Source organism: Bactrocera dorsalis, chromosome 3 (assembly GCF_023373825.1).
Source record: "Bactrocera dorsalis isolate Fly_Bdor chromosome 3, ASM2337382v1, whole genome shotgun sequence".
Taxonomy (NCBI): domain Eukaryota; kingdom Metazoa; phylum Arthropoda; class Insecta; order Diptera; family Tephritidae; genus Bactrocera; species Bactrocera dorsalis.
The window spans coordinates 46,967,714-46,985,834 of record NC_064305.1 but is presented as its reverse complement, the minus strand read 5'-3'; the positions used below and the strand labels follow the sequence as shown (position 1 = coordinate 46,985,834).

The following is an 18,121-nucleotide window of genomic DNA, read 5'->3' as shown; positions in this document are numbered from 1 at the left end:
ATGAAAAAAAATCGGACTGAAGATTGGCCTAAATACCTTATCCATAATATAATGAATTCAATTTCACTGGTTGATTTTTCTCTTATTTGTCTGCACATAATATATTAAATTTGGTTGAGTTTATATAACATACATAGCATTTGAGTTAACTAGGTTGATTTTAATATACAAGGGGTGTTCCAAAGTAAACAAGACTTAAAAAAACAAACAGAACAAATGGTTTTTTCGGCAAAATCAATTCAAAATAGTCTACTTCTGCTTCAATGCAGCTTTTCGCACGGTCCAAAAGCATGTCGAACGAGTGTTTTAGCTCGTTGGCCAGTATGGCGGTGCAAGCCTTTTGAATGGCCTCTACGTATGCATAACGCTTTCCCTTCATGGGCAAATGCATTTTCCGAAAAGGAAGAAGTCGCACGGTGCCATATCAGATGTTTTAGGGGGGTGGTTAATGGTTAAAATGTGATTTTTGGTCAAATAATCGTCCTTCGAATGTTGGATTCTGAGCAATTTTGACGACCAAAAATTAGTCAATTTGTGCGGAACAAACCGTGCACACATCTTTTGTAAGGCCAAATGCTCGGTAAAAATGCGATAAATCGATGTTTTGGAGATGCTCAATTCCATTTCCACGAATTTCAATGATGATTTATGCTGATTTTTGATAAATACCTGCACAGTTTCGATGGAATTTCCAGTGATCACGGGTTTTAATTGATCGTCATTTATGTCATCACGACCGCTTTGAAAACGTTAAACCATCTGTGCAATCTGCTACGGAATAGGCAATCATCGCCATAAACTTGTTTCATTAATTAAAACGTTTCGGTAAAAGTTTTACCAATTCTAAAACTAAATTTAATGTTGGTACTTTGTTCGAAGCTCATTTTCGCACCCATTAACACAAACATACTGACACCTAAAACGCAATAACTTCACTTCCAATCTATGAAATGTCATGGACTCACTGGACAATCGATAAAGATAGATTCTATCGGACCAGTCGACATATAGATGGCGCCACCACTTGTAAATATCGCGGATATAAATCTATATAAATAAAAATGAATCGCCAAAATGTATGTACGCTCATAACTTTCATACGACAGATCCAAATTTGCTAATTCTTTTTCTAAAAGGTTCGTTGAGGATGGTTTATGCGGAGAAAAAAATTCGAATAATTGCCGGAAACCCCCTAAAGACAGCGCTTTTCTTTTTCTCATACAAACGAATGAATGTTTGTTCGTTAGTAAGGCTAAGAGAACGGCTGAACCAATACTGATGAAATTTTAAGAGGTTGTTTGTTGTGGATCGGGAAAGGTTTAGAAATAAAAAACCTGTATGTCCTTCATGAGGAAAAGTCGGAAAATTGAACAATTCCAAAAAATAAATTTTTTCCATACAAATTTTTGTATTCAATTTTTTTGTTTTGGTTTCCAATTATTTAAATCTTTTAAATTTGGCGTTTGCTTCAAAATTTTTTGAAAATTATTCAGTGCAAATGGAATGTGTTTTTCAAACAAAGTGATCAATTACAGATTGAAATTTGTCACGATGCCATGAAGAGGTCGCGCTAATATCGGTCGGCGTTCTTTTTGGCATCAACATACATTAGCAGCCCAAGGCACATGAACGAGTACTCACATATGTGCGGTATTATGGGTCGATCGTCACGATGTCACAGCAAGACGTTTCAAGCAACAGCTTCGATGGACATTATCTTGAAGCAACGCATATATGGTGCTGTTAGATGCTAGATGTACTCTGTTGAGTGGCAAAAGAGAGGTTTGCCGCACGCACACATTCTTCTTTGGATGGTGGAAGGTGGTTACACCAGATCTAATTGATGAAATCATTCAATCATTCGGCAATTCCTGATGCAAAGAAAGATCCAGTATTATAGGAAGTGGTGGAAACCAATATGATTCATGGACCTTGCGGACATTACAATCCCTTTTTGCTTTGTATGTCTGACAATAAATGCACGAAACACTAATCACGTGCTTTTCTTTCGGAAACACAAACTAGAAATGGTGGATATCAACTCTATCGGCGTCGCTCACCAGATAACAGAACATTCAGCATTCAACTTAGAAGAGTGAATATCGAAGTTGACAACACATGGATCGTACTGTATTCATCATTATTGTCTAATTCACATTCAAAACTCATATCAGTGTTTAATATTGCAGTTTGGTGAAATCGATAAAATACGTTTGTAAGTACGTGACCAAAGGAAGCAACATGGCGATTATTGGTCTTGAATGATATTTACTTTTGCAATTCATGAACGTTTGCCGACTATTGCGCGTCTCGCAGTTAATTTGGAGAATGAGCGAAGAGTGTATTTCGACCCAGGAAATACAGTACAGCCAGTGGAAACATCGCCAGCAACAAAATTAACATTGACGAGTTTTTTCTCAACTTTCGTCAGTGATCCGTTTGTGAGAACATTGCTTTATTCGGAAATACCTTGATATTATACATGGAATGCATCGTCGACGAAATAGTTACGCAGCAAGCAAGGCCAACCAGTAGATTGACATCCAGGTGTCTTATCAACTAATGCATTAGGACGAATTTACACAATCCACCCGAAAAACGACGATTGTTTCTACCTTCGGTTGCTATTGATTAATGTACGCGGTTCAACTTTATTTGATTCATTGCGTACTGTGAATGGTTCGATATGTGCAAGTTTTGGAGAAGTATAGTAAGCCAGCAATTACAATTGCTGAAACACGTTAATCACTGGAATGAAAATGATATAACCATCGACATTGCCAAAGACATTTTACATCGTCTTCGCTAAAAATTAGAAATGGTACAATTTCGGTTGATGCTTCCGGTGGTTCGATATCAATTCCATCTTCCCTTTATCAATTCACGAAAGATGAACTCATCACAAATGTTCGGGCATTTGCCAAATTATCGCAACTACCATACCTTAAGCGCACGCGAAATGTTAGCTGCCAAAAATACCGATGTTGTTGACTTTAACTGGAAGATTCAAAGTCAAATTTCGGGAGACTTGCGCTCATACAAATGGATCGATCGTCTTGACAATGAAGACGACGCCGTGAATTATCAAGTAGAATTTCTAAAGTCTTTGGAGGGGCTTGGTATGCTACCGCTTCATTTGCGTCTTAAAGTAGGATCCGTCGTTATTATGTTTCGCAATCTTCATGCGCCGAAACTGTGTAATGGAATCCGACTGTGACGCACCTATCGAATACAAGGGAGAGAATGCTTGATTCTACGAATTCCTTTGAGTTCTAACGATTTCTCATTTCAGTTCAAACGTATTCCGTTTCCAGTGAAAATTGCATTTGAGATGCCAATCGAAAGGACCTAAAGATAGCCGCATAGAGTGAGGCATAAATTTGGAAATGCTATGTTTTTCGTTGGAAACCCATCTTTTCTGTACACCGGAACAGAAACCAAAAAATGTTGTTTATAAAGCTGCGTTACATAAAAAAAAAACATAAATGAAATGATAAATTTAACTTTCTTTTCATTTCAAAATACATAAATTCACGCAGGACAACGGCTGCGGGGTCAGCTGGTATGTATATAAATATAGTAAAAAGGCTACGACAAAAAATATAAGTTTATGAATTCTAAACATCATTGTGATCACTTCACTACTTCTTTGAATAATAAAGGTTAAATTCTTTCCTAACAGTTTTTAAAATAAAAAATTTGCAACACCTGAAAATGCGTAAAAAAAAAATTAAATATCATGAGTAGGTTTAACAGGGTTATAACTAAATATTAGGGCCAGGGGACGAAATTAGACGCCTTATACATAAAATGTATGATTTATATTACGAGATGATTATTTGTAGATATGTATATTGTTTTGTAGTTAATTCTTATCGGTTTAGTAATGTTGAATCTCTTGGTGGAGTATATATGTATGTATTCATACATATGTATATATTACCTTTTTGCTTATTTTTAAATTTTCAGGCTTACTACTTCAGTGAATCTACCTACAGAGTTTATACATTTATATATCAGCAATTGCATTTCTACATGTGAAACGGTTAAGGACAAATATATGCAGTCACGTCTGGTGCGTTTAGTTTGTGTTTTTTTGCAGTCACTTATAAGGAACAAAATAATTAATGTCAAGGTAAGTTGCCGCAAATATATTTCTTTTAAATTTCATAAATTCTCATTATATCTATATATTTATGTATATTGATAAATCTGACGAAAAAGTGGTCTAGAATATAAGTGCGTCCAGTTTTGTCTAAAAATCATTGACAGAACGAATTTTTGACTCACAGACATGACATTATTATTTATGGGAAAAATTAACAATAGTTATGGGTTCACGTAGTCGGTATCTAGGTACTTGAGTTTTACAAGTTTTGGTCATAAGAAAGAGCTCCTTAAAAGCACTATTTACCCCAAGTTATATTATGATATATTCATTAGTTCATGATTCATATACTGCAAGATGAAAGTCGGAAAAATGGAATTTAAAGTTATATTATACAGGAAGTAGGCGTGGTTGTCGTTCGAACTTTTATCGCACTTTTACCAATTTTCAAAATAACCGTCATATGGGGAATGATCCGGGGTTATAGTCTGATTTCACAAAAAGATTTGTCCTAAGCATGATAGTTTGATTTAAGTGGTTAAACATATTAAGTGGCGGCGATACTCCCTTCTTTAAGAGTATCTCAAACAGCAGATGCCCCTCTCTAACTCGAGTCGTTGTATCAAATAACAGTCTCGTACATTATTGTAGAGCTTAGTTATAGCATTTAATATGTTTTAAATTATTGGCGTTTTCTTATCGTGTGAATGGTTCAATTCTACCCATCTGCAATACCTACCTTCTTATGGTACACATCCAAGTTTTATCAAAATATCTCAGTTGCCCAGACGTAAAGATAGACACAAGGTCATCCGGATTTCAATCGTTATTGTGATCATGTAAGTTTAGGTGTGGCAATCAACATTAGATGAATGAGTCGATTGAACTGATGGAGCTATACTTTAATGAAGTGTAAAAATACCTATTTAAAATTATAGAATCGATGGCTGTATAATTCATCTCACCTCTGTAGCAGTATGCAATCTTATAATACTTAGGTTATTTAAAAATTGGCCACTTATGTTAAGTTAACTGCACAAAAGCGTTTATCACACTTACAGTTTGGATTAGGCCCGATATACATAAGTTAAGATCTTAAAAATTCCTTTATGTTTTTTGTGGAAGGAAGAATTTATTTCTATACTACTAATCTTTATAAGTCTTAATTAGTCGTTGCGGTTTGCCAAGGATGGCGTAACTTGATTATTAATCCAACATTTCCAACATGCACTTCACACTTTACTATTACTCAATAACTTCACTTTTTATTTTCACTACACGAGCACAGCAAGTTCTGCTCCTATCAGATCACTTCTTGAACTGATTCTGCGAGGACATAGCGCCTAATTATATACACACCCCTTCATTGCTCTAAAAGTAGCTGCCTGCCTCTTTTCACTCTGTTCGCATTTACATTCTATTATACCGTAATATACGCCGCCAATGCGTCGCCTAGTTCAAACGACGCTGTGCCACATACAGTTACCTACAAACTATAGCACTCCGACATACGCATGTACACTGACATACAAAATGCAAGTACTACCGCTCCGACAAATACATTAATTTCAAATACGTCCAATATATTTTTTTATTCTATTTGCAGGAATTATTAATTGAAATCGAAGCTTTCTGCGTAGGCTTCAGCCGAATAAAAGAAGCTGTAGGTTTATACAGGCTTCTAAAGAATTTGGAACTTGGAGAACATGGCTCTAGTACCAACAACGGAACTTTAGCGTATTCTACGAACAAAAATGAAACTATATCTCCAAAATAATTTTATTAATATTTTACGAGTAAAGTAAATTGTTTTGAGATGCTATAGAAGTAAAAAAAGGGGTTTCTTTGCATATAAGTACATATGGTACTTATATAGTATACAGTGTACAAAACAAAAACAAAACTTCTACAGGAAGATGGTTTGACTTTGAACTGACTTATCTCCTAAACTATAAGAACTTTTTAGTTTCATTGAAGAGTGTGTAAAAGTCGCTTCATTTATTTTTGTAATTTAATTGAAATTTATTATTGAAAATCCAGTGTGTTTGAAAAATTAAAAAAAAAATCCATAACATTTAATTCCATTTTCAAAGACCAAATAAACTTGTACAGTTTTCATAAAACGAAATTCTTTCAGGAAAATGGCTCCTTTGTATGTGCAGTAGACACTATTGAAATTGAATTGTTATTTATCGGTCAGCGGTTAGGCTTCTTTACGTCAAATACATCGACGACCATCACATTAAATTAAATTTGGAATCATCTGTAAAAAATATTACTCTTTGGAATGTAGTAAAGGTTTTACAATATGTCTCATCGATAAGTGTCTTTAATTTTAGCTTAGGGCCCGCAACATTTTTTTGGGCCTCTACTCTACTTCATCTAGTCTTTCATCCTTAACAGTCTTTTTGAATTTAGCAATAGTTACATAACCAATTTAAGAGCAGGTATAGTTCTCAATGCTCTATTGGGGTTGTACGATTGTGAACAGTTTGTTTAACACCAAATCAGAGATGAGTACAATCAGCACTGGGTTATAATTAGAGAAGAGGCTTGCACATACATGTCCCCCGATATAAGTATATAGGAGTACAATGGAATCTAAAGTACCGTAACTTTAAAGTAAGAATGAACAAAAATAATAACAAACGGAAATGAAATGTATTCTAAAAGAGAGATTAAAAATAGAAAGCTGAGATAAAACAGAAGATAAGACTTCACATTATTAGAAAATGAACTTAAAACTAAAATAAATAATCTTAAACATCCTACCCGGAACTTAAACCTAACATAGACTCGAAATCCCTTTTCTCTAGCAATAGGCATAGTTTCAGGAAATCCCTTTTCTCTAGCAATAGACATAGTTTCAGGAAAGCTAGTTTCATGTATCCTCTAGAACGTACTATTTTCACTTGACCCCAGCACCAGTGGGTTGAAGGCAGGTTCTCTTGTTTGACTAGGACAATATCATCCACCCTTGTATTCCTCGTGCTCCGAAGGCATTTGTTTTACTCTGCAGAATGATAATATACTCCTCACTCTATCGCTCCCAAAATCCTTGTATTAGACGTATCCATTGCATTTGCTTTCGTCGGTTGCTAGGAATATGTTTGATATCTGCTTAAGGGACCGCCAGTAGTGGCAACCCAATGAGAAAATCCCCAGATGCTAATGCAAGTTTTTCCTCAGGATCGTCGTAAAGTGGTGTAATAAAACGGGAATTAATTACGTCATGACCTGCGCACCTACGCGGCATGCCAAATAGTACTTAGCCTTGGTGACCATACAAAAGAAAATTGCAAGATACGTTCGAGAGCGTTTCGTTTCGAATCGTAGTGCGAAATATTCACAGTAATCGACACTAGATGAGATAAAAGGCCTAGTGGCACTACTCCTCTGCACGGGTACGGAAGCCATTTTCTGCCTCAGGACTTTCCCTCATGACGTTGTTAGTCAACACAGTTTGACACAGTTCCAGGGCCTGAATCGCGGCAGTGAGCGAGCAAGTAATCGAATCGATTGAAATTTCATTACGTGTCGAGTGTGCGGATCGTCGCTCTCGATGCGAAACGAATAGAAATTTTATGAAATAACTTCCCTGGTGTAGCTCTAAATGACATTTTCGAATAACGAAACAAAACAAAAGAAAGAGTATTTGAATTGAAATTGAACATAAATATTCAAATTTATTATACGTTTATATATAAATTTACTAAATTTAGTTTTTGCCGGCAGTAAAATGAACCCTAACGTGCTTTTTTATTCAAGTTCATCTGATTCAGATGAAAAACATCACCAAATAGCAACAAGGTCCAGGATTCGTGCTTAAAGTAATCCCATGGCTTTACCTGAAGCAGCGTAAGAAGATTTTTAATTATACCATTTAACTTGGTATAGATCTTATTATTTTAAATCATTTACAGATTCGGAAAGTTTAGACTGACCAAAGAAGCATTTACTTTCATCCTATCGGAAATAGAATTTAACGGGCTGTACCACCAATTCTGCAATTAGCAGCGACTTTGTCCCTTTTGGCGAGTGGAGGCTATCAACACTCAGTTGGAAACGACTTTTTAATTGGAATGTATCCAAGCACAGTATGTAAAATTGTAGGGGACGTAGTTAATGAAATGGAAACAAAACCTTGTCCACATTTCATTAAGTTTTCGCCAAACCGTTTATCTAAGGGCACAGAATACTTTGTTGAGAAATATAAAGTTCCAGGAGGTATGTTTGTCGACTAAATATAGATGCTAAAAATAAATATACAAATGTATAGTTATCGGATGTATTGATGGTACACATTTTGGTCTTCAAAAACCAACTGTGAATGAACATAAGTTTTTCAATAAAAATGATACCACAGTTATCATTCAATGATAGTAAGTCGCATATACGCATGGATGTACTCATAAATACATAGCATATGCATTTACATATATATTTGGATTTGTATGGAAGCATTCTGCGGAGAGGATGTTTTTGGAGGAAGCATATAATCAAAACAATATGAGAAATGTGTGGCTTTTGGGTAATATATGCACTTATACAGCTGCAAAATATATTTACAGAAATACATATCTACGTATTTTCTCAAGTAACAGAAGATTCTGGATATCCTTTAGAACCATGGTGTTTGACACTGTTGCGTCAAGCGACATCCTTTAAAAATAAATACTATTTTTAAACATAATACTAAACGAATGTATATGAATTAATTTTATATTAAATATTTAAATTAAAATGTTAAAATTTATATTATATTATACTCACCCTAATAATACTGTTTATATACTCACCATAATTTTCTACCATAATGTAACGAATTGAATTCTACTTACCCCTTTTTTATAAATACATATTTACGCGTCCCGTTAGTTTAAGCCGTTAGGTTAAGGTTTAGGCTAAGTCATAAAATTCCTGAAATAAAGAATTCAATTGTGTAAGAAGAACATTCGCGAGCGGTCGCTATTTTATTTTCTCGGCACAGGCAATTTTATATATTCGGTTCACGCATTCCCAATTAATCAGTTTTCTCAAAAAAGCTTGAGATTTTTCAGACACCATTTAAAAACCCCGAACTTGGCTCGTGCCAAGCACGGTTTAATGCAATTCATGCAAAAGCACGCTGTATTGTTGAACGAACCATTGGTATACTGAAAGGCCGGTGGAAAATTCATAGTAATGATAAAAGAAGTCGGTATAGTCCTGAAAAGATGTCAAAGTTCGGCAGTGTATGTGCAGCGTTGCATAACATCTGTATATAATTTAAAAATTCAACATATTGCAGATATTTTCTAAATGAAAACAGTGATACAAAAATAGATACGGGAAATTAGACTCAATTATAATAACTAAAATTAGTAATAAAATTAGAGATCATATTATGTTGTCTTCAGATAATAATTGAATTAAACGTTCCAATAACATTTGAATTCATAGTTTGTTTTAATAAATATATTTTGGAATTAACATATCGTATATATTGGTATTTATTTCAGAATTTTTCTCTTTAAAATATCAAGCTCATGAGTTTTAATCTGCAACTTTTATTTTTATATCTGCTGTACCCGTATGTGCCTCTTGTTTTATTTGGAGAGATCTCACCTTTAGAGCAATTAGTTTCTCAAGATTTTTATTGATTTGCGCTTGCGTTACTTCAAACGCGCGTAAATTGTATTTTAAAAGAGAAAGCTTTTCGCTTTCGACAGCTTTGCTTTAGATGATTTTGTCGCATTGCGACTGGTGGATGGTGCCGGATCTTCCTCGTTATTAGCAATCATCTCTACCCACTAATTTAATCCTTCATCGGGCTCTACATTTCCAAAAGATTTAACTACGGTCAACCCTTCTACAGCAACAGCTATCCCCGTAGCTTGGAAGAGTTGCTCTTCTGCTACAGTTAATAGCTTTTCCTCGTACGGACCACCACCAGTCCTCTGTTTCGAGGCTTTGTTGATTATTTTCTTTATCTTTCTTTTCGCCAAGATTTAGAATCTTTCATCGGTGGCCCGGCAGCGTTAAGTTTTAACGTCAATGTCTCCCATTGCTTTTTTGCTGCAACTTTGCCTTGCCCACAATTAGGCAAAATATTTTTTGCCAAGTCTTGATGCTGTAGCATAAAATCACTCATCAAATTTTTTTGACGCATATTTATTTTGTTTACATTTATCCTTAAATCATTAGTTATAATTATATAATAAATGAAAAATAACTTACATTTTGTCCCTCGGATTATTTTTATCTGATATATTAAATTTTTTTTTAATTTAATGACGTTTCTCAAATAGCTAACGAGAACACGGTATCGAATGAGGAAATTTCAAATTTCGAAAGTGCGTATTCGATAGCGAGTACAACGATCCGAAAACAAAAAAAAAATACATGAATTTCGTTCGTTAACGTGTGCTGCGATTCGGGCCCAGAAGCGGCGACGAAGAGTGCGCAGCATATGTTGCGCTCTTCCATGCAGTGTAACTTCAAGTGCTTGATATATAATAGTAAGAGCTTGACCAACGGCGTTGATTTCGGCTAAATAATAGGAAATCATTGATAATGTCCTAGTTAGGCCTTGTTCGGTTCTTGCCTATAAATAGATTTAATGGCATTATTCGACTGGGTGATGCTAAACCCGAACTAGACTTCAATTGTCGGATTTCATCTACAAAATGTTCCTCTTGCTCTAAACAAATTATAGAACATAGGCCGTCGTCCAGTTCTTGAGTACCAATCACCGATTGGCGAAGGTGTCAAAGCTTCCTTAACCAAGGTAGGATAATAGCCAACGTTTGCAAAAATCGAGTGATTCTACTGAATCGAAAATAGATCATCTCTGCCTTCTTAGGTCCATGCCACCAAGGTCGATGTACAAATAGCTCGCCAGCTGCCTCTACTGGCACAATTAGCTGGGTTATGAGAAGTACGAATGCGATGCCATCGCGCAAGAGATGTCAGTTCATTATTCTACGAGCCCAATTTAATAAGAACGGATCCTTCCTCTGCCAACACAATATGATCGCTGAGTCTGTCCGTAGGGAACGTCAACTGGAGCCAAAAAATCCCGAACGTTCTGGAAGCTGCAGGCGCGGTGGCACCCTGGTACGTTCCGTTAGAAGAATGAAATACATAACAGCCTGTGTTTAAAATCCATAAATAGTTGATTATAAAAACATAAAATTATAAAACAAAAAAATTTAATAAAAAACACTCAATTAATTTTCGCGGAAAAAATCTCCTTCGCATATCTGAAGTGGTTATCAGCTGTTTCTGCCACACGGCAAACCATCCGTCTACGCAGAGTTGTAAGAAGTCAGGATCATTTCATTATTTACACTTACAGTCGGTAAAGCAGTTGTTAAGGCAGTTCATATAACTTAACGTAACCTGTGAACACTGTACGTAAGTGTTTCTTAAAATAAAAATATAAAAAAAATACAAGGTCTGTCGCAAAAGAAAAAGAACTTTTTAAATATAACTGTTTCTGGTGGCGCCACCTATTAGTGGGTATATGAAATAAAAAGTTTGATCTCCTGTTGATATTTCGTAAAAATTTTAAGACAATTGGATAACTACAATCGATGTTATCGATCAAAAGGTGACAGCAGCTTTTGGTCATACGTCGTAAAATGCATTTTGAACAAAGAGCAAATATTAAATTTTGTTTTAAACTTGTTAAAACGTTTACTGAAACATTTCAAATGATGAAAAAAGTTTATGGTGATCAGTGCCTATCCCGTAGTAATGTGCATGAGTGGTTTAAGCGATTCCTAGAAGGTCGTGAGAACCTCTGTGAAACAGAAAAAAGTCGTCTTCAGAAGTCAAAAATAAAGACAATGCTGATTTGTTTTTACGATTCCGAGGGTATTGTACACCGAGAGTTCGTGTCACCTGGTCAAACGATTAATGCTGTGTTTTACCTTGGTGTTATGAAGCGTCTTTTGTCACGTATTCGTCGTGCTCGATCACAATACCGTGAGTCAGGGTCCTAGCGCCTGTTGCACGATAATGCGCCGTGTCATCGGTCGACGTTTGTCACTGATTTTTTGACAAAAAACTCGATATTAATCACTCACCTGATCAGGTACCCTGTAATTTTTACCTATTTGGAAAACTTCATTTGCCCATGAAAGACACTGGTTTCAGGACATTTCAGCTATCCAAAAGGCGACGACCGATATTCTCAAGGAAACTACTTTGAATAAAAACATATAACTTTTGAAAAATATTAATTTTTTGTTGTTCTTTTTAACAGTCCTGTTTCTTTTGCGACAGACCTTGTATATAAAAATAAAAAATTAAATAAAATAAAATAAAAATGAAATAAAAAAATAAAATAAACAAAATAAAACTATGAGCCAAAGCGATATCCGTGCCCAGAGACAACGCGAACAAGATGTACGCCGGCTCTCCGTCCAGCGCAACAATGAATACTTTTCGGTCAGGTCCCAGAGTGACAGTGAAAGGGTAAAGTCAAACTCATCGTCCATCCTTCAAACCCCTCAAAATTTAAAAGTCCGATCTTGTTCAATGTTAACGATTCCAACGGCAGAGCTCGTTATGCCTCATGTTGTACAAGTTGAGGTCGGTGCTTGCTCTGATACCGGGAACAAAAGCAAAGAGCAAGGTAAGAAAACCCAAACACCTCAAAAAGTGGCTATACAGACCGGAATGGATCGGTACATTACCATCAAGTGTAAGCTTAGTCCGCAAAACTCAACAAACGCTAAGCAAAAAATAAACCGACGAAACGCAACTGAGCCATTAAGCACAAATCGATTTGCGCTTTTAAGTGTCAACGTTGACGATGAGAGTAACAAAACTCCTGAAAGTCTTACAAAAGTCACTAACACCAAACCACGGCCAATATACGTAAAAGAGGAAAACTCTGGCGCTCTCGTTAAAATACAAAAAAAAAATCAACTTATCGGAAATACAAATTTCATATAGTTCCGCTGTCGAAGGGAAACCTTCGAGAAACGAAAGTGCAAATATACTCCGAACAGAACTTTCGTACATGGTCCAAATACATAAATGAGAAAAAGATTAAATTCTGTACTTATCAACTTAAAAGTGCGAGAGGACTGCAAGTTGCTATTAAAGGTATTGAGCCAAGTGTTGAACCCATGGAAATCCGCGAAGCACTTAAAGTCACAAAATGTTGCAAATATTTTCGATAAAAACAAAATCCCACAGCCTATGTTCAAAGTTGAGCTTGAACCAGAAAACAAACAACTTGGAAAAATTGTGTGCACCCCATTTACAAATTTCAATATTTGCTACATCGTAGGATCACTGTGGAGGAACCGCATAAAAGAAATGTCTCTGTATAATGCACCAATTGCTTCACGCAGTGTGTGTAGCTTGTGGAGAGTTGCATGATTCTACCACTTGCACGTCAAATAAAAAAGACCCAAATGCAAAATAGTGTGGAAACTGCGGTGGAAACCACATAGCAAACTACAGAGGTTGTCCAGTCTACAGAGATATAAAAAATCGGATCAACCAACGTGTAGTCTCCTAACGCAATCATAATGTACCGAACGTTGTATCCTCCAATATGAGTCCGCTGATAGCTCCATCAAAAACCGTCAAGGGCGTATCGTTTGCAAACGACCTAAAATCAGGCCGAGGAAACCCCACAATTACAGAAACGGCGAGTCTTATTGAGCCCCACGTTCAATCCGGTAGTCAATCGAATATCGAAGCAATGATAGCGTCAATGCAACATAGCATGAGGAACTTCATAACATTCATGCAGAACACAATGCAAGAACTCATGCGAAATCAAAACACACTGCTGTAACTGCTTGCTAACCAAAGTTCAAAATAATGAGCCGGCTTAGAATTGTTTTATGAAATGCAAATGATATACCTTGTCATAAACTAGAGCTGTCAAAATTTCTTAACGACAAGGAAATTGATATAATGCTTCTTGCAGAAACTCACCTAACTAATAAATACAACTTTAGTGTATCGGAATATACATTCTATTGTATGAATCATCCTGATGGAAAGGCGCATGGTGGAACTGGAATTTTAATCAGGAGTCGCATTAAACACCATTCTTTATCTGAAACTGCTGAGAATTATCTGCAAGCAACATCAATATGCGTACAGACGAAGCAAGGTGACATTACTTTGTCCGCCATTTATTGTCCCCCACGTTTCACGATTACAGAAAAGCAATTTATAGCGCTGCAGGTGATTTTATTGCGAAACACCCTCACTGGGGCTCCCGGTTATGTAATCCTAAAGTCAAGCAATTATATAACACCCTTATTTGTAAAAGAATCAAACTGGACTACGTGTCTCCTGGGAAGCCTACATATTGGCCGGTAGACCCTGCCAGATTTAACTGACTTCGCAGTAACTAGGAAAATTCCTCACAGCCTTATTACTGCAGAAACAACAGTCTTATAATCCTCTCATCAGACCACTCACCAGTTCTCTTCACTTTGCGGCATCAGTCACACTATAGAGAGTTACCCTATATCCCTATAGCCCTCAAAAGCTACAAACTGGTCAAAGTACAAAAAATTTATCAGCACACACGTAGAACTCGAACCAAATTTAGATACACCGGTCGATATTGAAAATACCATCGCAGCATTCGAATCAACCATCACAACAACCGCCAAAATTTCAACTCCTCAAAATGTTATATAGAAAACAAAAAGCATAGCTTAACTATTAGGGAAATTGAAATACTTGTATTACAAAAACGACGCCTGCGAAGGGAGTGGCAAGTTCATAGATCACCAGTATTGAAACAGCTGTTGAAAGCGGCCACACATGGACTGACGAGAGCCCGACTAGCACAAAGCACCCGTTGTGGAAAGCACATCAAACTCTAAGTGAACCAATAGAGTGTGAAATGCCGATACGTGACAATAATGGCAAATGGGCTAGGAGTGATGCGGAAAAACCAGCAACGTTCGCTGCTCATCTAAAAAATGTCTTCCAGCCAAACCCAGAAACAAATGACTTTACACTTCCAACCGTACCCTATTTGAGGGAATTTGTACCTGAAAAGATATCAAAGATAATTATGGAGAAATGGAAACCAAGAAAAGCTCCTGGGCACGACTTAATTACTCTAAAAATGATTATTGAGCAACCAAACTGTGCTATAATCTGCATCTGTATGTTTTTCAATGCAATCACAAAACAAGCTCACTTTCCTCAACAATGGGAAAAGTTAACTACACTTAAGTTAACCCACAACATAATACCATCTCACCAATTTGGCTTCAGGGAAAAGCATGGATCGATCGGGTAAGTAGATAGGATCACATCTGAAATTCGAACAGCTTTTGAAAAGCGGGAATATTGCTCTGCAATATTTCTTGATGTTGCGCAGGCTTTTGATCGAGTATGGTAAGATGGTCTTACGTACAAAATAAAAACGCTACTCCCACAATACACCCACGAACTGTTTAAGTTCTACCTTTATGATCGAAATTTTTTAGTTCGATGTAACACCACTACATTTGAAGCCCAAACGATTGAAGCTGGTGTACCACAAGGTAATATTCTTGGCCCAATGTTATATGTTTTATTCACTTCAGATATCCTAGTAAACGGCCGCCTGACTATGTCTACTTTTGCCGATGACACTGCAATAATCATCCGCTCCAAGTGCCCAATTCATGCAAATGCGCTTCTAGGAAATCATATTGAAGCTGTGGCCAACTGGCTCGAAAACTGGAGGATAAAGGTTAACGAGCAAAAATGTAAGCACGTTACATTTACCATAAACAAGGGCAGCTGTTCGCCTTTGACACTGAACAACGTAGAAATACCACAAAGCAATCATGTTACTTACCTAGGGGTCCATCTGGATAGGCGACTTACTTGGCGAAACCATATAGAGGCTAAAGGGCTTACCTTAAGTTAAAGGCAGGTTCTTTGCGCTGGCTTATTAACTCTCGGTCAGCCCTGACTCTGGAGTATAAAGTCATTATATACAACACAGTTTTAAAACCAATCTGGACCTATGGATGTCAGCTGTGGGGCAACGTGTAGTAGCAATATCGAAATTCTTCGCCGTGCGCAATCAAAAATTCTTCGTACAATCACCGGAGCACCATGGTATATCCGAAATGAGAACATCCAACGTAACTTAAGAATTCCAGACGTACGAATTGAACTGGAGCAACGAAGCGCGAAATATGCATTGAAACTTCGATTCACCCAAACAACTAGCAAGACCGTTATTGCGTGTGCACAGGAGTTCAAGAATACGTAGAAACGACTTACCAGCCCAGACGTAATATATTTTAAGCCCAGTTTAAAAAATAATCACCTATGTAGGGTGAAAATTAAGTGAGTAATTTAAGATGCACAAACTTATTGTTAGGTTTCAAATTCAATAAATAATAGTAAAGTTAATATAAAAAAGATCGTCAGGTAATGGTGAGTCCCAATATAGATCGGCAGACCACAGTCGCAGTCAAGTTACGATAACAATAAAGTAGGATCATAGAGTTTTGCTACCTCGCTGAGTATATGGTGCTTTGTGGGTATATCTCCGCTTTGATATAGATCGAAGCAAAAGAATAACTGATTCGACAGTGCGTCCCATCTTAAGCTCAATTCGGAAGAGTCACCAGAATGGAAAATATAACTAGAAAGAAACGGTTCAGATCCACTGCAACGGTAACGCTTTGATAACTTGTTAAAAAGACGCTTGTTGTCAGGAATCACAACGGAATTCTCATAAGCATATTGTTGTAGGGTTCGTACGAACTTGTAAGGACTGCATGCCATACCATATGTGATGGTCTTCAGGCAATGCACTCTAATATCGTCTGCAGGCGACTCACGCCATATAATTTGTTGATTGTCGGGATGCTCAGGTGCTTGCCTGAACATTTTCTCTACGTCAGCAATTATCGCCACTCAGTGGGGAAGCAAATCTAAGAGTAAGTTAAAGTTTTTAGCTATTAAACAACTAAAAAAAATATTTTTTTCGCAGCGCTGCATTGGGGCAGCGTAACCGCGCAGCTTTATTGAGTAATTAGAACTGAAAATTGCTTAACCAAAATTACAATATTTATACTTAATTCTAACTTAAATAATTATAAGTGGAGTGATTCGCTTCCACGAATCTTATGCTGCACAACAGGTAGTGCAGCCGCTGACCATGCACTTTCTGGTGCATTTCGGTCACACGTGCCGGAAGTTGTAAGTTGATGCTTGAGTAACAAGTGTTGTGTTAACTCTTCCCCTCTTAAATCGATTGTCCCCAATCGGTGTTGATCGTACGTAGGGTGAGTCGTTGTTATTTGCAGAAAAGGACCTTTTCGCACCTTTAGTACGTCCTCTGCACTAGGTTCGGGAGACAAATATACCTTTTGACGATTTTTATACAAAAATGCTATAACGATTACAACTATTACAATTATTATTATATCGGAACTTAAGCTAATTATTGAGGACCTGTCGCTTTTATTTATCAAAAATTCAATATTGTTTTCATGCTGGAGTTGTTTCACATACAACGTTTCCAGTCTTAATTCTTTGATAGCAAAACTTATATTTTCTTTAATTTTAGTTATGACATTTGGTAATATAAGATATATAAGATTCATATACTTCCTTTTTTATATTAGTATATGATCTGTTAAATACATTAATTTCACAATTTTTAAATTTTATTAAAAAAGTTCTTCTTTGTTTTATATTTTGTTTATTACAATTTTGTGTAATTTTTGATTGGAAATTTTTAAATATTAGTGTGCCTGGTAACACTTCTTTCACAGATTGCTCATTACAAATACTGAGCTTACAAGCTGCTGCCTTAAATTTTAATATATGTATTTGTTAAACATTGATTCTTCTCTTTAATTAAATTTTTTTCCAAATTTTCCTTAATTTCTACATTGTACATATTATTATCTTCATCTACTAATACATTGTATTTGTCTAAAACTAATGATTTATTGTTTATATTGGGAAGGGATTCAATTTGGAATTGGGATAGGGTGCTTTTGGAATATTGGGGTATGAGGT

At 36.3% G+C, this 18,121-nt stretch overlaps 1 protein-coding gene across 5 annotated transcripts in view; it reads left to right on the top strand.

The window, feature by feature from the left end:
• LOC105223935 (CCR4-NOT transcription complex subunit 11) overlaps positions 1–9,062 on the top strand; it is a 96,099-nt gene extending 87,037 nt beyond the window's left edge. For 2 of the 5 annotated variants that reach the window (XR_007422140.1, XR_007422138.1), the window contains 3 exons: positions 3,970–4,135; positions 7,877–7,966; positions 8,032–9,062. Coding sequence is in view for 2 of the 5 variants with exons in the window: in XM_049451379.1 (XP_049307336.1) it covers positions 3,970–4,135; positions 5,715–5,885 (337 nt within the window). In the remaining 3 variants the exon portion in view is untranslated. Of the gene's footprint in view, positions 1–3,969; positions 4,136–5,714; positions 6,237–7,876; positions 7,967–8,031 lie in introns of those variants that run through there. The other 3 variants (XM_049451379.1, XM_049451378.1, XR_007422139.1) reach the window with 2 other exon arrangements.
• The last annotated feature ends 9,059 nt before the right edge of the window (positions 9,063–18,121 follow it).